The following is a 22,782-nucleotide window of genomic DNA, read 5'->3' as shown; positions in this document are numbered from 1 at the left end:
AACGGAATTCAAACCAGGAACTTTCTAGCTGCGAGGCGACAGCGCTAACGACTGCACCATTGTGCAGCCCATTTTAAGATGATTAATATAATATTCTTTTGAAATAAATAACATTTATAATAAAAAAGGCCCAATAAAAAGGTACCCCCAAATATATGTATCCCATTTGAAGGTAATTAAATTTCACAATTCGGTTTTGCACTCCCGTTACAAATGAAAGCAGCAGAGGTTGAGTTATCCTGACTTTTAGTTCCTACACCTTGGGTCCTAAAATTCCCATAATGCTACTCGGTAACTTGTTTTACTACACGCTCAGTTTTAAAATTAATAAAGCTCCTCCAGGTGCCACAGAAGACTTCATACAGCTGTCTTCACAGGTTAAGCACTACACGTCATGACAAGTTAATAGATCTTTATGAGAAGAATCTGCACAAATATGCTCCAGATCTCATTAAAACACACAATGGAACAACAAGGTGAGGGACAGAACAATTGCAGCCTTCGCAAGGATTTTATTGTGTCGGATAAGAATTGAAATGACAAAGACTTTGGACAGAGATGAGACAGATTAACACCATTTGGCTCAATTAAATCATGTTGAAAGAGACGCAGCGGTACACTGGCAAGCAAGTTTACAAGAGTGTGTGGGCGTGTGTCTTAATGTGTCATGGTTATTAATGTAAAACAACTGTGGCGCTTTTTACATGTCATCATACATTAGTGTGTGTATGTGTGTCTGTGTGCTCACACATATTCACTGAGTGCAGTGGTGTTTCGCTACATTAAATGCTAAAAATATTCCCATTATTTAACATGACAGAGAGAACAAACTATGCGTGTGTGTGTGCATGTGCATGTGCGTGTGTGTGTGCGTGTGCATGTGCGTGTGCATGTGTGTGTGCGTGTGCGTGTGCGTGTGTGCGTGTGTGCGTGTGTGCATGCATGGGTGGAAATTATGTTTGTCAAACAAGGATATGTGAAGCATTTAAAACTTAATCCCGTGTCTAGTCAGTGTGTTTAAAGTAAGTCTGGATTTGTGTTGCAGTAATAGCATCCACAAGTGAGGCCAATGGTTATTAATAGTCTCAGTGGTTAGCTTGTGTGTTGCAGTGTGTGTGTGTGTGTGTGTGTGGGTAAGAGAGAGAGAGAGACAGGTACATTTTAGTCACATAAAAGCTACATGTTGCTTTCATGTAATCATGCAAAGGCACACACATTTTGTTTTGGTCCTCAGTGGCCCTGCGACAGACCACACTGAGTGGAAGAGGAGGCCGGGGATGGAGAGAGAAAGAGCGAGAGACATAGAGAAAGAATGAGAAGAATGATAAAACAGCAGGGTGGGGTGGTAGAGGAAAAGACTGAGGGAGGTAGAGAGAGGAAGATATGAAAGATAGATTAGAATCCGTGCCCAAAGGCCGTTTGTGGCCTACTTTCATTTTTTATCGATATATTTTTTCATGTGTGTTTGTGTGTGCGCGTGTGTGTGTGTGTATTCATGTGTGTGTAAATGAGAGTTTTCCCCCCTTATTTCTCTCTCTAAACTGGTCTCTGGTGAAAACATAGCATAACCAGTATGGTGTGTGGGAGGGAGGGAATAAGACTGACTGACTAAATAAAGCCTGTAGTGACATATGACACAGACAGACAGGTAGACAGACAGGTTGTGGGACTTACGTGTACACTGCTCCAGCTCGATGCTGCTGCTCATGTGGATGTTGTCTATTCTGATGTGGCCTCTGGTTGGGTGATCAAAAAAGCCCTCGAACACCACCTGGATGTAAGAGAGAGATTCTTTATTAAACGCAGAGGTTAATCATCACTAATGATGGAGTGTGTGGGTAAAACACTCAGAAGGTAATGATGAGTTGTTAATGAGGGCTGCCATTAGCATCAATGATTCTAACCATCAGTTGGGAAAACTCTGAGTCCGTCTGCATTTTTGTTTTTAGATGCATCAGTGTACACAGAGTAACAAACAGTCTCATAATGACCCTTAAGTGTTCATTATCCGTGAAGTTTTTTCCTTAAGCTTATGATCTAGTAATAAAAACCTGTAAGAACATTAAATGCTCTCTGTGTCTTTCCGACGGGGACTGTGACCTGAGCTTTTGCTGACTTGTTGAGTTGAGCTTGTTTTTCTGTTAACAGATGTCCCATGACTGAAATCCTTTTTCTGGTTTAATAATATAGTTAAAGTTGTAATCTCGAAGATCTCAGTTTCGTTCTCTTTGGCGACACACATGGCAATAAACTGTAAAGTGAGAGCACACTTCCCAGATATCCAGACAGTGTTGCATGTGTGACGTCCACAGTTGGCTCCAGTTCTAACTCTTGATTTTCCTCGCTGGTGGTCGTTTTCTTTTTTAGACTGTCTTCCTTTATCTGAGCGTCGAATTTGTATCTTTTTCTTTGGATTTTTAATTATTTTTGAAGCTGTATCTGTAGTCATCGATCTTTCCTTTGTTTGCTCAGCCATAGAAGATTACTGTTTACTCGCAACACTTGCAGAGGCCTGAAAAGCAGCCGCTTAGCTCCGCCTACACCGCCTCTGACATGAAACATTCATAAAGTAGTGCTGATATAAGACTGATAAATGTGCGTCTTACAAGAAAAAGCATGACTCATGTTGGCAGATATAAGAGTTTGGTGTGGCGCTTAACTGAAAAAAAAACAGGAACAAAACTTTGTTTCAAACAGCCAGATCTGATTTGGCTGAAAATAATCTGAGTTGGGTAGAGCCCTAAGCTGATATATTTATTTGATGATTGAATTGCTCTGTAATAGTACACTTCACTTAGTATCACTTTAACAACCCACTGTGTATCACTAGCTCTGGTTACATGCAGCATAAACCACTTAAAGCACAATAAACTGTTCCGAAACAACTCGTACCTGGTACTCCCTGGGGCTTTGGGGCAGGATGGTGCGGCCCTCCCTCCAGTGTGCCCCCTGGTCTCCTTTAAGGGCCCATAGCAGCGTCTCCTCCTGGTCACTGTCCCGCAGAAGCACCCTCAGGCTCCCCTGCGCCTCCCCCTGGAGCTGGTAGTAGAAGAGGAGGCAGAGCGGGCCTAGCTCCGGCCCCACCTCGGGGCTCATTAGTCGGGCCCGCTTGCGCTGGGTGTGGGCGCCTGCGTCCAGGTGGAGGTAGTTCCCTGAGAAATCTGGGGAAAAGGAGGAGACAGAGAGGGATGATTATTGATGTGTATTAGATTAATAAGTTGTAAAAAAGTAATTTAGTGGCTTGTAAACTTACACGTCAACAGTTTTATAGGGTTCGTAAATATAAAGCAATCGGTTTTTGCATTTTATTGATTCTATTTTAATGTGTTTTATTGTTCGTGACAGTTCTGCTGCAGAAAACAGACTTGCTTTTGCAGGCCCAGCATACAGCATGATGTAGTAATGCAGCGGGATGTGGTTGCTTAGAGTTTAAAGCATCGCCACCATCATTCTGTGGTATGAGGCCTAACCACAAAGGAGAAACTGCCATTTCATCATGGCCGCTAATGGCTTCGGATACAAATAAACACGCACAAATACACACACAAATACATACACAACCCTGTTAAAACCGCCCTAATCACTCCGAATGCTGACACCTCGTTCTGTTGCTCTCCCTGTTTATGTCAGCACAGTCATCATACACATACAGGCACACAGCTTTTTTTTTTTTTTTTCTAATTCCAATTCACTTCCTTTTCTCCTCTCTGCTCAAAGAATTGATGGGAGTAAGAGCAAAGGAGGGGACCGAAAAAGAAGGGGCGAGTGAGTGAGAGAGCGAGCAAACACGACATGAGAAGGAGAGAGAGCGGGAGAAAGGCAGTGCCATAGTGTATTCTCCACCCAAACAGGACCATAATCATTAGCCTGCTGCTGTGTTTTGCTGTTTGTCTATTTTTTTTATCATGGCCGGAGACTAAAAGCTTCGCTGGAGCTGCAAATAGTGTTTCTAACGACACCACAACACCATATGTGACACCTCATACAGAGAGAGTGAAAGAAAGAAGAGTCAGAAGAAAAACTATCTATCTATCTATCTATCTATCTATCTATCTATCTATCTATCTATCTATCTATCCTCACCTCAGCCAAAACAGGAAAACACTCGGCGCATTTTGCAGCGCATCACACTTAATGAATAATGGATTTGGGTTGAGGTAGCTCTCTGTTTCTTCACTCGGAGGCAATGAAATCGGGGACCCAAATTACCGTTGCTCATTAAGTACAGTTAGAGAAAGTTGCAGTGTTTTTCTGTCTCCTCGCGTTTGATCTTGGCGAACGTACAAAGGGAGGGAATTAATTAACAAGTCTCCATGGGAGGGAGAGGCAGGGATGTAGATTGGCTCTGAGGGAGGGAGGGAAGTGTGTGTGTATGTGTGTGTGTTGGCGTCTGTTTACATGACTGTTCATTTATGTTTATATCTGTATGTGTGTGTGTGAGTTCATCTGTCAGTCATTGTTTCTGTGTACTCGTGTGTAAGCTCGAGTTGATCTTTTAGCCTTTTTTGAGTCTATTTTTTTATCTAGGTTTAAATTTAGATATACGACAAAGCATTGAAAACGTTGGAGTACCAAAGAACTGCATGATGACCTACAGTACAATGTAAACTCTTGCTTTCTCTTTAGATAGCTGCACTAAAAATATGACTTGACCTTTTCTTTTAATGCGTGTTACACTGAATCCTAACATCACTAATCACCACAAAAAATCCCATCTTGTAGTTTTAATGAATCCATCTACATTAACTGAGCTGCCTTTTGTTGTCACGCCTCATTCATCTTATGAACATTTTTTTAAGATACATTTTTTTGGCCTTTTATGCCTTTATTGATAGAGCGCACAGTGGACTGTTGGAAACAGGGGAAGAGAGAATTAGGGATGACATGCTGGAGGAGGCCGAGGGTAGGAGTCGAACCCGGGGGCCGCTGAGCTTATCCGGCGCCCATCTCAGTGACATTCTGCCAGTCCATCCTGCCATTAAACTACTAATGCCTTTAAAATATATTGTTTATAAACCAATGTCAAGTTGTTATAAACTGCATCAGAATTAATATACTTTCCTTATTTGAATATAAACTTTTGAATCATTACATTGCATTTTACTGATATTTTAGCATATATGTTAAAAGCTTTGGGTTCAGGTTGTAAGGAAAAGACCACCTTAATCCCAGTTATGCCGTTTGGAACATATTAAACAAATGATATCATCGGGTGATATTAAGATGTCAGTTTTTAGTCTTCCAGCCCTCCCTTATACTCGTTTCCTCTCCTTATCAATAACTAAAATAATTCCAACAGTGCTGTGAAGAGTTTCCTTCGATGAAAATCTCCACAGGGTGCAGAGTTTCAGTCCCGCCCTGTCTGAGATCAAAAGAATAACTTATGAGCTCAGTTCAGGTCGGATTTTCTCTTTTAAAACCCTTTTCACTGACAAGGGCTGGGGATTTGATTTGCATATGGAGACAGCTTCCAGACAGGGTGCTGCGCTAATGTTGCTGTAGAACAAGACTTAATGTCATGTTGCTGTCTAACACGGAGACAGGGACGCTGCTATGTCAATTACACACACTCAGACACGCGCAAACACACTTAAAGCAGCGCAGAAAGGCACGTATAAATGAACGTGTTAGCGGGCACACACACACGTCACACACAGCAGCCTGGTGTGATGTAGAGCCTTGCCTTATGTCACGGCCTTGTCTGTTTATAAAGGAGCTGCTCAGTCAACCATAAAGTAGATGGCTTCAACAGATACAGAGAGAACCTTGGTGGGGAGCAAGGTCGTGTGTGTGAGTGTGTGTGTGTGGGAAACAAACCCACACACCTTGAGTGTTTAATACGCGGTCAGTCCCACCTTGAGTGGCTAGTGAAATAGTGTGTGTGTGTGCGTGTGTGCGTGTGGGGCCTCAGGGGGAGCTGCAGAGCTAAGGCAGCACTTCTGTCAAAGCCATCATCTGAGTTATCTGACTGCTCTGGGCGATGTGTGTGTAAGTACAGTGTGTGTGTGTGTGTGTAATGGATAAAACAGTCTTGGTTATCCTCCTGCTGTCTTATTAAAGGTGGACAGATGTGGAAAAAGGCAAGTACCACTGAGAGGAAAGAGAGAGAGGTCAGTGCGGAGAGACGGAGGTGATCCCAGTGATGGAGTGAGAGGACTGGAAGTGGAAAGTGACATAAAAATACTGACATGATATACTGCTGTAGCATGTTAAGGGCATGGTGAGGGTAACAAGGAGAAATGAGATGTTAAGGATTGAAAGCAGAAGGACATTTGTACTGACATTAGGGGTTAATATAATGGAGGAGAAATGGAGGAAAAGAAGAAGGAAAAGGAGGCAATCACAGGATATGAAACGAGCGACAAAAGTGAATAAAATAGAGATAAGGGGAAAAAGAATGTGGGGAAAAGTTAATCTACAAAAAGAGACAAAGAAAGTTTTGGATTAAAAAGGAAGCTGAATGAGAGAAAAACTAAAAAAAAGATGCTAAAGTGAAAACTAGGTTAAAGGAAGTGAAACTATTAAACCAAACATTTTCTTAAAACCTCTAATTAAGTGGTACACACTTTTAGCGGTTCAGAGTGAAATCCTTGCATCATAGTTGCTGTCTGTGGTTCCTCCCAGCGCTGGGATCTGTAATATTCCACCACGGGACAACCACTTTGCTGTTAATTAGCTACAGAAGCCTTTGTGCTGAGGAGGGTCGAACATCACAACGTGACGAGGCTTTCTTTTCCGTGTTTAACAAATGAGAAATATCTTGAAATGCATCAAACTCTAAAAGCTGAGAATTGTGTGGTTCTAATGGGCACAGAAAGTTTTCATGTCCGTACAGGATCTCACCTTGTAGTGTTATTAAAAGTGATAAATTAGAACTTGTGTGAGTCTGGTTGAGAATGCTTGATGAAAACTCTCCTTTCCTGATGTAACTTAAATTTAAAATTTCTAGAAATTTCTAGTTTCTATTCTTTTAATTGTATCTTATTTACTTAAGTACTTGTGATTTTCTATTTTTTTTACTTACATTGTATTGATATTTATGATGATTTTATGGCCTGTCTGTTTTATTTTGCTGCCTTTGAAAAGTGCTCCAAAGGTTCCCAACCATCCGTTTTCTATACCACTTATCCTGTTCAGGGTCGCGGGAGGCTGGAGCCCATCCCAGCTGGCATTGGGTGAGAAGCGGGATACACCCTGGACTGGTCTCCAGTCAATCACAGGGCTGACATAGAGACAGACAACCTTACACGCTCACACTCACACCTACGGGCAATTAAGATTCCCTGATTAATCTAATCAGCATGTCTCAGGACTGTGGGAGGAAGCCGGAGTACCCGGAGGGAACCCAGGCATGCACAGGGAGAGCATGCAAACTCCACACAGAAAGGCCCACTATATCCGAACATGGATTCAAACCAGGGACCTTCTAGCTGTGAGGCGACAAAGCTGCATCACCATGCAGCCCTAATCAAAGGCTATGCAATAACAGATCAGGATGCTTATACATATTTAAAAAATATTTTCCTTATTCAAACATATAATATATTTTTTTTAATCATTATGTATCGACTAAGGTGGAAGAGGTGGACTGTCCCTTTAAATGCTTGCAGGTAGGATGGATACAACAACAAACATGTTTTTTGGTGTCTTATTTATACTTTCTCCTGCCACATTAGTGTTAATGATGACACATCTGGAATTGACTGACTTGAAATTCCAGTAACACAGTGAAAAACGCTGACTACATAAGTCATTGTAATACCAACAAATGAGTACTCACTGTCTGATCCCAGCGCCAAATCCTGCCTGGTTCCATGTGTGCCGTGTCCTGTTGAACTGCTGCTGGCGGTGTGCAGGGACCAGCTCACACCTGACTGAGGATCAGCCGACCAGCCGCACAAGCTCTGCTCAAAGTCGCACACAGCCGACAGCGACGGGGTGGTAGCTGTGACAGAGACACAGAATGTGAGCACAGATGTACGATGGTATATTTCTTCATGTGTCTCTTTTTCACACTTTCCGAGGGATTTGAGCACCGTATCAAATCAAAAGGTCTTTTTTTTCTCAGTTACTCGTTATCCTTTCATAAGACAGCCATAGTAGCTGGCTCTGCTTTATTTTGAAAGTGCTTTGAGGGAGATTCCCATTGTGTTTAGATGTTTTGGCACAATTGCTCATGTAAAATGACATCTCAATAAATCATACTGATTACAAATATTAGAGCGGAAGAGCGATTATTTGTAGAGAAAATGGGCAAGACAGAAGAGTCGGTAAAGAGAGTACACGAGAGCAAACATAGAAGGAACATGGACAGAAAGAAAGCAGTACAATAAAGGGAGTTTGGATTCAAATTAAAAGGAGAAACCTGATAGACAAACAGAAATAAAAGAGCATGGGAAAAGAGAGAAAGCATTACAAAAACAATTGATATTTCTGTTTCTGTTCAGTCCCTTTAATTAGTTAAAACATGGATCTACAAGAGCCTCCTTAAATCATATTCATTTTCCCAAGAAAAGCTTCTTGCCTGACACTCGCTGAACTATACCTGTGGAATCATGTTCCCAATATATCCGTGTGTGTGTGTGTGTTTGAGGAGGTGAGATCCTCTGGCTGTGAGAGCTTATTTTCACTCAAACAGAGCTTCCTGTGGGACTCTTGAATCTAACCGACTTCAAAGCCCAGAGGCCCCGTGGTGCTCAAAGACGTCATGAGTTTGACCTTAAGAGTGGGAGTGTGTATGTGTGTGTGTGTGTGTGTGTGTGTGTGTGTGTGTGTGTGTGTGAAAGTGTGGATGAAAGATACGGAAAAAATTAAGTATGAAGTATGCATGAGTGAGTGTGGAGATATTGTATGGGTTTCTTTACCGGGTCTCATTGCAGCAGTGGTCTGTTCCTCTCTGGGCAGGGTGGGGGTCGCAGTGTCAGGTACGGTGGTGGTTTCTACAAAAATGAAAGAAAAAAAAAACACAAGAATATTAGAAATATATTAGAATATAATAAAATAGATGAATAAGATGAGAAGACAGAGCATAAGATATCAATACAGAGTGAAATGTTTTGCATTTTGGGTAAACTATCCAATGGCAGCCAAGAATTCATGTTAACCATAATATCAGCTAGAAGCATCCGAGCTCACGACAGCTAACTACCACGTTGTTGTCAGATGCTGCTTAACCAAGCGGCACTATCTAGGGCTGAAAAATAAAGCCAAAGAAGAAGTGCACAAACTGCAGTTAGTCAAATGGCCACTTGAGGCTGGCTCTAAAGTGAGTCGTTGCCCATTAGGACCCATAACTAAACTAACTAAATAACCAACTTTACAGCACAATTAAACATGTTTGCCAGCTTCTAAAAACAATGTTGCTCTCTGTAGATAATTTCCCCTTTATAAGTGCACAAGGGGTTTATTAAAAACCCACCTGTTTCAGTTATATCAAGACTTTAACTTGAGAACAGTTAAGGGCATGGCTACATGTAGTAACATTTGGGTGCTGCTAGCAGTCTGCTAGGTGTCACAATCATCAGGTCATTGAACTAAACTTCTCAGCCATGTTTGTGGTGTTGATGCCTTTTGGAGATTTTTTCATGCAAATATCAGACACATGGCTTACTGTATGGTTTTGCCGACCCCTCCCTACTTTCAAGCTCCACCCCCTCATACAAATAGGGTCACTTCTAGCTAGAGAGAAAGAATATGGTGACTCCCATAATGCTGAATTCAAGGCTTTAAAACAGCAGTCGACAATGGGTGAAATCCAATTTTTTCATACAGTCAAGGCTTTCAAGCCACAAAGCAACCCTAAACAAACTCTCTAAGCTACCATGTTAGCATGCTAATTAGCGGTAACAAACACACCATTTTTTATACTTCCAATGCACTCAAACTGTCTCAAAGTTCAAATAGTACTCAACGACCAAATCTCTTCTCTAACCGGCTCTTCTGTTTGAATATGCACAATTTGTTCTACAGCTGCTTCACGGCACGCTGGAGAAGAGAAATATTTCCACACACCAGCAGTGATGTTTGAGTAAAGTAAGATTTAGTTTTCATACGGTGACTAATGATGTTTGTACACCCTTCACTGTTGTTTTCCAAGACTGTGTATTAAGGCTGAAGTTCGTCATGACGGTGACAGTGACAGAGTGAGCCGAGGCAGCGAGCTGGCACTAGGCTGCACACGGTGCCACACCACTCATTTTACCTACTGCAGGCTGGCACACACACACACACACACACATATACGCCCGCAACGCTACGATGATAGATGCTGCACTCAAACTGACCTTGGTGCACAGCAGCATGCAACCAGTGTATGATAGATCAAACGGGGGCACACACAAGCACACACACACACACACACACACACACACACACACACACACACACACACGTAAGCAGTGGGGTATGTCTGTGTAACCCTAAGACCTTCTGGCCTTAATAAGCAGTTTTCTACTGTTGGTTAAGATTCCTTAAACGTCCCAGCGCTCTCTCTCGCGCACACACACACTCTAGTATAAGTAGGTCTATGTTGACGTAAGGGAACATAAGATCGTCTGGCTTGCGTGGCTCACAGCTGACACCACAAACCCTTCACCAAATTATTCCTAGAAATGACTTCCTTCTGTCTTATATTTGCTTATGCTTCCTTCATCTATCACTCGAAAAAACCCCTACATCTTTCCATCTTCTCCCGGCCATTTGTCACAATAAATCTGACCACTTTCAGTTCTGCTATGCAAAACCACAATCAACACCACGAGGAGCTCGTTCTGCACACACACACACGATCTCTATTTCTCTTTGTCTCTCCGGCATCGAGGTGAAACCCTATCTACTGTTGTTTCTGTTTTACCACAACCGCAATTTTCGTCCCCATAACTCTTTCTCTCGCTCGTTCTGTCATCTCTCCCTGAGGCATATTTTGATTTCCACTCTTCCAGATCTTTCTCCCTCTTTGCTGAGATTGTGTCTCTTTCTTCTGCTCTCCTCTCAACCTTTCAGCGCTTCTTCCCCTTGCTGTAACTCTGCCTGGTGTTATTTCATGTCAGCTCTAACCACCAGGTCAGTAAATCCGAGACCACTGTTGATTTACTGCTTGCTTGGTTCTTCTAGATGTTTCCATGACTCACTTGGTGATCTGCATGTGTGTGTGAGTGTTTGGTATGAACTCTTGACCTTTGGTAGCGTTTAGCTTTGAGTCTTCATAAGTGTCCAATGTGAATTGTGTGTGTGCGTAACTTCATTAAATTGTTAGCACAGTCTGCTTACAGTGAAAGCATGCAGGATTATTATGTAAGCCAAAACAGAATGGCCTCATATTACAGTCCCAACACACACAGAGCTAGCACACGCGCACACGTTCACGCACAGAATTAGATATTAACATTGGATAAGTAGCTCCCAGCTGCTGACATTAAGCTGTTTTAATTTGGTGCCCTTTACCTCCGTAATTAGCCCCCCCATATGGAGGAGAGAGAGTTAGGAATGGAAATGAGAGAGGAAGAGAGAGAGAGACAGAGACACATAGATGGATACTGTAGATAGAGAGAGAGAGAGACATGGGAAGGGAACATAACCCTTTCCACCTCTCACCACCATTTTCCTAATTAGTGACCACACACAGCTCCTGTCAGCCTCCCGTTTCTGTCTCCACCTCCTCTACGCCCGTCTAATCCAATTTCGCTCCCTGCCTGTCACCTCCTCTCCTCTTATTTCTCCCTTTTCTCATCCTCTTCATCATCCTCCTCACCCCTCTTGTTCCTATCCATCAAGGCCCTGGCTTTAGCTACTATAAAGGTCAGTAAATTAATTTAAATGTAATACTATAATTAAAGCTATATTGGTATTCATTCTGTAATAGACTCAAGAATTTAAAGGTGCTGTTCCAGGAAGTTTTTCTTTTATTTGCTGAAATAAATTTGACTTCTGTGTGTTAAGTCATTGTGTGGGATTCAGACATTATGACACAAACATCAATCTTTACATCTGTGTTCTGCAGATGGGTCATCCCCACCTGCCATCATCCACCTGCCTGTCATGACTTTCGGTCTCATTCTCAGACAAACAAATGCGCAGTTTATACTGAGTACCTTACTGAAAAGGTGTACAGTTCAGTTAACCATACACACACACACACACACTGTCACAGGCCCCAGGGCTCATTGTAAAGCTGCTGACTGAGCAGGGCGAGGCGGAAACAGAGAGACGAAAACTGTTCAATTATGGAAAGAGCTCTGGGTATAAATCTACCTCTGTCAGCCTAAATAATGACTACTGACACAGTGTGTGAGTGTGTGTGAGTGAGTGAATGTGTGTTTGCTCGGGGAAGAGAGGGAACGTCGACTCTTTTCGAATTATTGCAGACATGGTGCATGTATGTGTGTGTGGGGGTTTCCTTGACGTAACGATTTTGTGATTGACTGACTGACTGAATGACTCTGCCTGTGTGTGTATTTGTGTGTGTGTGTGTGTGTTCTCTATAACAGGGACCTCTGCAGATAGTTAACGACTATTAGCAGTTACCACAGGCTAACTTGTCTGCTGTCTGCATCTGTTAACTATAAAACCGTCTGCAGCAGCTCTGCACACTATAGCACTATAGAGTATGGACAGATTTACTTGTGAGAAACGTTTTTGCTACAAAGAACTTTCATTGAAATTTAGGAAACTGTTAACACTACATGTAATTAATATTCTGGCAAGAGTTTGGTGATGCTATATCAATCACTATAATAGTTTAAGTATACAGCAATGCTGTAAACTAGGCCAGTGGTCAGTGTTGCCAGATTGGGCTGGTTTCCACCCAATTGGTGTTCCTTTGATGACCCTGGGCTGGGGAAAATAGCTTTGGGCTGCTTCTGTCAACATTTGGTGGGTTTTTGAACATCAAACAAGCTGTCATTTTATGGTCGAAAACAAAGATTTCGTTGTTTCCACTCACTCTTTGTTTACTGATTTGATTGACATGAGTTGTATTCAATCCTATGAATAAGGGGAGGCTCTATTTACTTTGACTTGACAATGTGACATACAGAAATATCATTTTTAGTCACATTTTATCCTTAAACCAATGCCTAAATAAGGCCTTATTTTTTAAATATTAATTAACATTTGCATTTGACACATATCTAGAATCAATGCAGGAACTGTCTGTGACATTTGAAGGAGCAGAAAATGAGTTATAGTGAAAAGAAACCTGGACACATGTTTTGAATTGAAGTGTTGCTTATAGCACCAACAAAACAGTTGAGAAAAGTTTAAGGTGATTTGATGACAGTATAGCATCCAATGAGAAGAAAACATGAGTGTTTTGGATGAAACTTAGTGCTAAAGATCTGAATGGTAAATCAGTGATGTGCTTTAACAAACCCAAAGTGCAGGTTTGATTTTTATGTAGCTTAAAGCGCTGGACTAATTATTCTCCCTCTTCTGGAGATGAGTGGGTGGAAGAAGAAGTTCTTTACAGCAGGAAACTCTTCTGAGACTAAACGCCTAATTAGAACATTGTACAGCAAGCTACAAATAATATCTGGTTTTACTTTAAGTGCCTCACTGGACCACATGTTTTAATGTCTTATAGACGGGGAAGGAGGGTTTCTGAGTAGACCAGGCACAGGAATGTAGTTAAAAAGCCACCAATAATCGAGCATAAAGTGTGGCTTAAAAAGCACATCCGTGTACCGCACAGCTGAGACGCTGAAAGCAAAGAAGCTCTGTATGTCAGGAAGAAACAGACAGTGAATTGCTCATTAGCCGATTGTGCAACAAAGCACCATAAGGTATGTGAATGTAATTGTAGCCTTAAGTGTGAAGCTAAGTAGAACAACAACTGAGATGATAAAAAGAAGCTGCTGGCAATGAATGGCTAACTACATCAGTGAACAGTAGTCAGCTACAAAGGAAATGAGTTTAAGTGTGGCAGAACCCATTAAGCTAAGTACGCCATTAACCGCTCTGGAGAAAAAGAAAGGCAGCTCTCCAGATTACAAAACAGTAATATGTTAGCAAAGGTATGGATTTTACATTTTCAAGGCACAATCAGTACTTTTGGGCCTTAATATATTGCAGGTAGATCGATAGACTGTATGTATTCTTTTTGGTCATGGATGAAACAGTGTGTTTCTCTCTGAATATCACTGTATTTATATATAGGCCTATCAGTCCCTGTCGAGTAACGAACATCAGAAAACATTGTTACTTTATTGTCTACTACACAACTTAAGACCGTTGTCTTTCTGTGTAATACATTTTGACAAGATGACTTCACACCAAATTTAAATCACAGATGAATTCAAAGATCTAAGTTTCATTCTCGGCACCTATGGCGATAAACAGTAATTGCGGGAGCACACTTCCCAGATGTCCAAACAGTGTTGTACTGTATGTGTGACTGTCTGCCTTCATCTGAGCATCAAATCTGTTTTTTTTTCTTTGGATTTTCACTTATTTTTGAAGTTGTATCTGAAGTCATCCATCTTTTCTTTGTTTGTTCAGCCATAGTAGATTACTATTCACTTGCAAGAGAGCGGAATCACTAACTGGGCTTGTGATTTTTTCTGCAGAAGCCACACCCAGTCCGTCATACAGCAAATGCAAAGGCTTTCATCAGTGGACCATAGGCTCAATCCCCATTGTGTTACCTCATTCAGAGATGGATAGTGACTTGCATTTATTTAAATGAAAATCTTTGTGATTATTACTTTAAAGGTCATTGAGAGCAGGAAGCAAGAGAGGATCTATGACCATACATCTCAATTTGCATAAGCTATCAAACTCTAACAATGGATGGAGTGACCGACTGATGGATTAATGAGAACATTGGTTTGGAAAAAGGGGAACAAGAAGCAACATTATCCAGGAAATACTGCAGAGAGGTGGTGAGCCACACCTAAATATTTGGAAAAACAAGCTTTTTGCCTACAGACACATATAAACACCCACAATGAACCAGTGCCCAGTCCTGAGTGTTTCCATGTGTGATATCGCAAGACGAAAGAAAAGGAACCTTTATTGCCCTCCTGAAGGGAACAGAGCGTTACTGTATGCAGTTTAAATAACTGTAAACATCTTTGGTTGTGTGCTTGGCGTTCTGGAACTTCAAACTTCAACATCTTTGTTGTGAATTGATAGCCAATTTTTCCCCCCCTAACCCCAGGGTTCATCCTCATAAACCAAGTGGAAACACCCTATGGAAGTCCTGCATAAACTTTGAACAGTAATCCCTTCAGGAACCAACACTTTCAAAATAGTATGACTTTCCATTTAAAAGCCATGTGTTTGGAAATACCTGATCTGTGGTTTGGCTTGTCTGTGGGGTCATGAAACATTTACTGTTGGAGATAATATTAGCTTTACAAAACTGTAAAGCAGAAGTAGAACTCAAAACAGGGATGTTTTGCCTTGAATGCTGCACCTCTGTGACAGGTGAGGGATAAACTTGGAAAGGGGGAGAGGAAGAAGGAGAAGAGAGGGAAACAAATCTACGAGGGCAATGAGGTCAGGGGAAAAAGAAGGGTGGAGAGGTAGGATAGATGGAGTGTGCATGCGTGTGTGTTTGTGGGGGGAGTTTGTTACAGGAGCCTTGGCAGCAGACAGGAGAGTGATTAAATTCTTCTGATGGGGAGGGAGAAGGGGGCGGAGAGGGAGCACTGCAGAGGCCACAAACATTTGCCCACTCCACCTCCTTCACTGACATTACTTTCTCTTTCTCTTTACATGTTCATTCTTCTTGGTACAAAGGAGCAGGGTCAGGTCTGTAACTGTACGAGTTAAGATATTGAACTAATCAAACTTATAATTCAACTACATAATACCCTTAAACCCATTAGGTACCCAAAGTGCATTTTAAGAATATTTCGTATATTTCGTCATATCTGTTTCTTGTCATTATTGCGAAAATGTGGTGTTTTATAATCACATTACAATCTCTGCAGAGGGAGCAGAAGACAGGCAAAGAAGGAGCAGAGGAGACGGATGAGTGGGTGTAAGTCAGGACACATCCCACCAATCACATGAAAGAATCTGGACAGGAGCCACGACTCACATGCGAAAGCTATCAGCAATGTTGGACCTGGAAAACACACAAACGCACACATGCACACACTTGGCTAAACCTGAATGATTGGCTGGAAACCTGGAACACCTCTAAAATGTTCTCGAACAAAAACGCCAAACAACATCCCCTCCCGGGTGCAACTGTAATGGCGGACATGTGGATTTCCAGATCCAACACTATTACGATGTGAAAGACAGACACAGACGGTTTTTCACTATAAGTTTGGGAATTTGAGTTGCTTTTCCAACTATTCAAAAATGCATAAACTCAGCAATTTATGAAAATCTACATTCCCACTTGGATAATTCACATTCTCTTTTCTTGGTCCCTGTCTCTCCTGACCAAAAGCTCCTCAAGAACAGCTGTATTGAGATTTCTCCAGGTTATCCAGAGATTCATTGACCTTGCCGATCTCATGCCCAAGGTGTCGCCTACCAACACTTTTTCACTGCCCACAATGTGTCATAGATGCACAAAGTACCCTTCAGCGTCTGCATAATATGCACCGGACTTTCGAATTACTTTAAATTGAGCCCATCCCAAAATGTAACACTAGGAGAAACAGCTCATGGTGATGTAGTAGATTGACAGAGAAAGTCCGCTTGGGGTGGCGAACAGGGGTCCGGATGAGACTGGGATTTAAGTCTCACTTGTAACCAAAAACCTACCCCATGATGTTTCCCCTAATCTTACCAAGTAGTTTTTGTGCCTCAAACTAACCAAAAGCATTGTTTCAAAGGTGCTCGACAGAAAGAAAGCAGATGCTACCATGTCTATATGACCCCTAAACACACACTACACTACTGTTTTGCTTTGCTTCCTTACAAAACAGCAACAGAAAAGCCTCCTGCCTACCTGTAGTCCTCATCCAGGTCTACACTCCTTCACTACGCTCTGCCAATGAAAGGCGCCTGGTACTCCCATCACAACAGGGCCCTAAGTTGCTAACTAGACTCTTATCCTCAGTAGTCCCCCGGTGGTGGAATGAGTTACCAACCTCCATTCGGTCCGCAGAGTCCCTTTCTCCTTTAAGAAGAAGCTTAAAGACCCAGCTCTTTCATGAACACCTCTGCACTTAATTATATTGATGCTAATGATAATTATGTTGATGTTCATTAGGATATTCATGATGATGGTGATGATGATGATGATGATATTGACCTTGTTGAAAAAAAATCTGCTTCTATACACCCTGTGCACTCCCTGTCACCAGTGTCCGATCGCTCTCGAAGCTGTTTGTTGGCTCTTACTGACCTTGTTCCTTCCTGCCTGATCGTTGCTTGAGTTGTATTAACTTTCAGATCTTCGTCGCTTTGGACAAAAAGTAAATACATTTGTAACAAATTGTAACATTGTATATCTGAATGAGATGCTGAGGGATTGTGACAAAGCATCAACGACCATGGAAAGGAAAGAGTTGAGCTGACACACTACCAGTAACCTCTTTGCTGTAACACCAAACATTTTAGTCAAAGGCAACTGAAACAAGCCGACAGCCTTGAATTATGCAGTTTACCAAATGTAGCACCCCCACCAGGCTAATTATGTGAGGTAAGAAGCATAATTACTGTCAGAATGTGGTTGGCAGTATCTAAGGCTTTGTGACAAGTGAAGATCCACGATCTACAGAGCAGCAACAGCAGCAGATGAATGAAGACAAATCTGTTATGAGCCTCTCTGAGACACCGGACACAAAGCCGCTCTCTCTCCCTGCCTTTGTCTTTCAATGTCTCTCTTATTTTCCCCATGTAGGCCTACCTCGCCCATAGCACAGCATTTTCCAATACATTCAGAACCTTAGTATTTATTTACACAACTAAGAACAACCCTTTGTCTTTATGCCAAACAGGTGGTGTGTGTGTGTGTGTGTGTGTGTGAGTGTGTACATACAGTATGTGTCCGCCTGCCAACAGCTAGGTGTGGAGTGAAAGAGATGAGAGCATAGCAGATGTTCTGACAGCTTAGTCATTTAAAAATGAACAAAACTGGCAGCCTGGCAGCTCTCACTTCACATCCAATAGTCGGGGTTACTCGACCTGAATTACACGTTGTCTCTGTAGCGCGCGTGACTGATCAGAACGAGTCCTGCAATAATATTCTGGCTCTGTTTCTGTTTTTGCATCGCAGGGTTTGGCGCCATAATGAGATGCTAAACTACATGATTGTGCGCCCCCTAAGAACCCTGTGTCCATAATTTGGGATTTCTTCATTGTAATTGGGTGCTGAGATTGTCTCTCCCATGTGAGGAAATTGTTTAACAGCCCTGAAGCCAGGTCACTGCGCTTTAGTGTAAAACGTGAAAACAATACAGGGACAGTAATGGAAAAGCAATTTCTTTGTGAGTTGGTTAAAGCTGATGTTGCGAGAATATGTGGTGTGTGATTCATAGTGTGTCATATTGTCTCTTTTAAACAATGAATAAAGTAGTCTGTAAAGAAGAACAACATGCTGCTTACACACAATTACATCTATTATTTATGATGCTTGATTATGGATTTGAATTCCATACATCCATTATCTATACCGCTTATCCTGTTCAAGGTCGTGGGGACAGCTTTATCCCAGCTGTCATTGGGTATTAGGCGTGGTACACCCTGGACAGTTCGCCAGTCAATCTAGACAGACAACCAATCATGCTTACACTCACACTTCTGGGAAATTTATCCAATGAACCTAACGAGCATGTCTTTGGGGGGAAGCCGGAATAAATTGTAAATGGTAAATGGATTGTACTTATATAGCGCTTTTCTAGTCTTTGCGACCACTCAAAGCTGCTTTTACACTACATATCACATTCACCCATTCACACACTGATGGCAGAGGCTGCTACGTAAAGTGCCCAACTGTCAATCAGATATCACATTCATACCCGTTGGCTGTGCCACCGGGAGCAATTTGGGGTTCAGTGTCTTGCCCAAGGACACTTCGACATGTAGCCTGAGGGAGCTGGGGATCGAACCTCCAACCTTCCGATTGAAAGACAACCGACTCTACCACTGAGCCTCAGCCGCCCAAAATGAAAAGTTAAAAAAAATAAATAAATAAAATGAAAAAAGGAAAACATCATGGTACCAGGGGCGCAAGATTCTTCTGGAATACTGGGAAGGAACCCACGCATGAGGGGAGAACATGCAATCTATACAAATACCTCTCACCAAAATTAGCACGTTGACGCAGATTTTTCAGATCCAGGAGGACCCGCTAATAAAAAATTATTTTCTCTTTTCCCATTGCCAGTGGAGTATACTCCTTTCGGTCTCTTTTCTTCGGCAGAAACAGGGTTAGTAAACAATAGTACGCACAAAGAACTTACATTATACTCTTTGGTAACGATTGTAACCTTTCTCACTAAGCAGAGAGAAAGGTTTTGTTGGCCAGTTGGGGCTACAGAAAGGCCCCCTATGTCTTAACCGGCATTCGAACCAGGAACAATCAAGCTGAGAGGCGACAGCGCTAGCCACCGTGCCACCGTGCAGCCATGGATTTGTTTTGTATCACATAAATAATTTCATGATTCCTCTTAACAGGGTTTGTTATTTATGTCAACAGGAAAAAGGAGTCTGAAACAAGCTACTGAATAATAGAAAGGTTGGCTCGTGTGTGTATTGTTGTGAGTGTGTCAATGAACATGTGATTTCCTTACACTGCTTATGTTTCCTTTTATTTATTCATTAATTCACTCCTTTACTTCCCGAGCAGGACTGAGACAGGCGGGGCTGTGGATCGACTGTACACAGATCTTGGAAAGAAGGAAACTCCCACTATTTAAAATGTTAAAGGAAAGAAGAGTGACTGGATGGATATTATGCTTTGTGGAAAGAAAAAAACAGGGCTTGAACTGTTTTGAACGCAGCTTGAATAGAGATATACGATATATTAGATAGAGGAGGGAAGACAAGCTCATCGGATTTCATCTGAACAGAGATGAGAAGGTGCTGTTAGGCCTTTTCTTATATGACTTTATATTTTACTTCCTCTCCTCTGCCCTGTGTGTGTGTGTGTGTGTGTGAATTTATAGAAAAGGTCCACTAGAGTTGAGTGTGTGCCTATGTGTGCTTGTGACTTATGTGTAAACAGCTGTGTTCAGTGGACTGAAGCTGATGCACTCTGTTGAATATTTTATCTCCTGTTACGACTCAACACTTGCAAGCAAACACACACACACACACACACACACACAGTTGCACACACATACACGCACACGAGAGAGTAGGAAAACAAAGCCTACTTTATCTTCTGTCAGACGAGCTTTCCTGTTTTATTGTTGCATTTGTAGCACAAGCATGACTGGTGAGATCACGTGTTTCAGTTCAGACGTATTATCCTAACGTCACTTAGCGTGGAGACAATTAAAACCAGACAAAGTGAAAATCAACTTGTCTGAGCCCCTAAGATGCAGAATTATCTTGGTGTGTGATTGTGTGTGGTACTTAGGGTGGCAGCAGGAGCAGTTGTTCCTGTGGTGGTCATGCAAAGTGGAAATGAACTGTTATTGTGTCTAATGCACGGATTACATCCAGAAGGCAAACATCTGGCGTGCAGACGCAGACAGCCAGACCTGCACGAGCCAAGAGGTTGATCGGTGCTGTGATCATGGAGATGATGGCTGCAGATATCATGTGCATGATGTCATTATGAGCAATAACCAGCAATGTGTCTGGACAGGAGGAAACAACTGGCGCGGTGATTGCACAGGTTGCAGTCAGCATGATATCTCCATTATAGATACATTTGTTGTTGGTGTTCATGATTTACAGTATCAAGGTTTAACTGCTGCTTTGTTGTGCCGGAGGTTTCTAAGTATGGTCGGGTATATTTTTGATTACTGCCAAATGAAAATGAAAATAGAGGACTTTTCAAACTTTGAGCTAAGTTTGAAACCAGACGGTTTAATTGGACAAACTACAAAATACATGCCAGCAGAAGTAATTGCATATCATGCAGTAGACCTGTGCTACTTTAAATCAATCTAACGTTTTGTTAACTTAATTTCACACTCAATGATAATGGATAAAACATGCTGCTAAAAGAGCTTTTCCACCGAGGGCTTTATTACACATGGAGCGACGTCTGCGAGCTAGTTCAGGCAGGCAACTCGAGCCGCACTGATTTCTTGACATGCGTCATTCTCCAGTCACCTTACAAACACTTCCTCCCAGTTTGACGTCTATTTATGCTGCAAGATTTCCGGTCTCTCCCTCTGCTCTGTCATTGCCACCGCTGCCCTGCACCAGTACTGCACTCATACTTTCAGCCCCACCACCAGCCCAGCATCCACCTGCAGGCTCCAGCTAGGGGGGTTTAAAATATTATCTCAACACTCTTCAAATTTCGGATGAGGTCTAAGCCAAGACACTTAACACAAGTTATGTTCTGCTGCTGGAATAAACAAATTTTCTGTATTGATGCTATATCTGTGCTATGCCTAAATTGTATTTTTGATGCAATCATGCTAACCTGTTAAAACTTATGTTAACAGTAGTGGATGTCCTGTTCTCCCCATCATAGCCAACCTCTTGGCTAGTCCTGACACATCTAGGATATATTGTTCCCTTTGGGCTCTCTCTAACTCTCTCCCTATCCCTCATTTTCTCTCTCTCTCTCTTTCACTCTCTCTCTCACACACACGTTCAGAAATACAGAAAACAGGCCACTTCAAGTCCACTGGGAACAGGTTCGTGTCATGTCTTGTTCTTGTCTTCACCTCTCACATGTCACAACCTGACTGAAGCTGTAAGATCTGACGCCACAAGAGGGAGAGGAGAGGAGAGGAGAGGAGAGGAGAGAAGTATTTGCTACAACGAAGCACAGTTACTGGTATTAGTGGTGATATTATTACCATAATCTGGGCTGTGATTTCTTCGTAACATATTAAGCATACTGAAAGTCTATATTGCTGCTGAATTTATGCATCACATCATTATTTCTAAAGTAAAGTAATAAATGCAGGGGGATTGGTACAATGCTCTGCTTTATTATAGAAGTTATTGTGCAGCTGAGAATAATTTGCTCACCACCGCTAACAAGCTCCATACAACAGTAACATACTGTTAGAAATACTACTTATACAGCTCCATAAAGAAGCATAGCTAATGGTCTATATCCATCACTCTTTGCAGCTAATCATCACTCTTTATACACAACTGTTGGAATAATCTTTGAGTAGTAAAATATATAACAAATATCAAGAAAGCAAAGCAGAACAGATCATGGATTGATCATGAATACCAGGATGCAGTAGACCGTGCAGTGCACCTAATCCTTCACTACGCGCTAGCAACATGTTATTAACATAATAGGCTGCGAACACAATAAAGTACTACTACACAGCTGGCCACTATTAGTAAAAGTCCCATGACCTAGACATGTTAATCTCTAGCCAGACATGCTGCAATACCTCCTATAGAGCAAGATGATTAACTTCAACCACTGTGCAGAATGCATGTAAGTAAGTATATGCACACAAGTACACGTATACTATGCACATTAATGCACACTTGATGGCAGATAACAAAATGGAAGAATGCACACACACAATCTTAATGCTAATAAACACCCGCGCACTAATTGCAGATGTAAAGAAGATTAATGATGTGATTCGAACAACACATTAAAGTCACAGTCTGGTTTGTAATTATGTTTCTGGATCATGTAACGTACATGTATGCAGAGGCATCATATGATGATGTATGTACGATGTGGAGGAGATGGCTCTTGATCACAGTTGG

General features: G+C 41.9%; 1 protein-coding gene across 1 annotated transcript in view; it reads right to left on the bottom strand.

Moving 5' to 3' along the window:
* Positions 1-22,782, bottom strand: part of LOC138592073 (neuropilin-2-like) — a 103,799-nt gene that overhangs the window by 19,132 nt on the left and 61,885 nt on the right. Inside the window, exons 12-15 of the mRNA XM_069662690.1 lie at positions 8,865-8,939; positions 7,781-7,945; positions 2,893-3,161; positions 1,675-1,771 (exon numbers count right to left, since the gene is read on the bottom strand). Coding sequence (XP_069518791.1) covers positions 1,675-1,771; positions 2,893-3,161; positions 7,781-7,945; positions 8,865-8,939 — 606 coding nt within the window. The remainder of the gene's footprint in view (positions 1-1,674; positions 1,772-2,892; positions 3,162-7,780; positions 7,946-8,864; positions 8,940-22,782) is intronic.

This window comes from Semicossyphus pulcher, unplaced genomic scaffold, assembly GCF_022749685.1.
Source record: "Semicossyphus pulcher isolate SPU_LCO1_2020_fin unplaced genomic scaffold, fSemPul1.0.p SCAF_15, whole genome shotgun sequence".
Classification (NCBI taxonomy): Eukaryota; Metazoa; Chordata; class Actinopteri; order Labriformes; family Labridae; genus Semicossyphus; species Semicossyphus pulcher.
The sequence above is the reverse complement of the archived record's forward strand: the minus strand, read 5'-3'. Positions and strand labels throughout refer to the sequence as shown.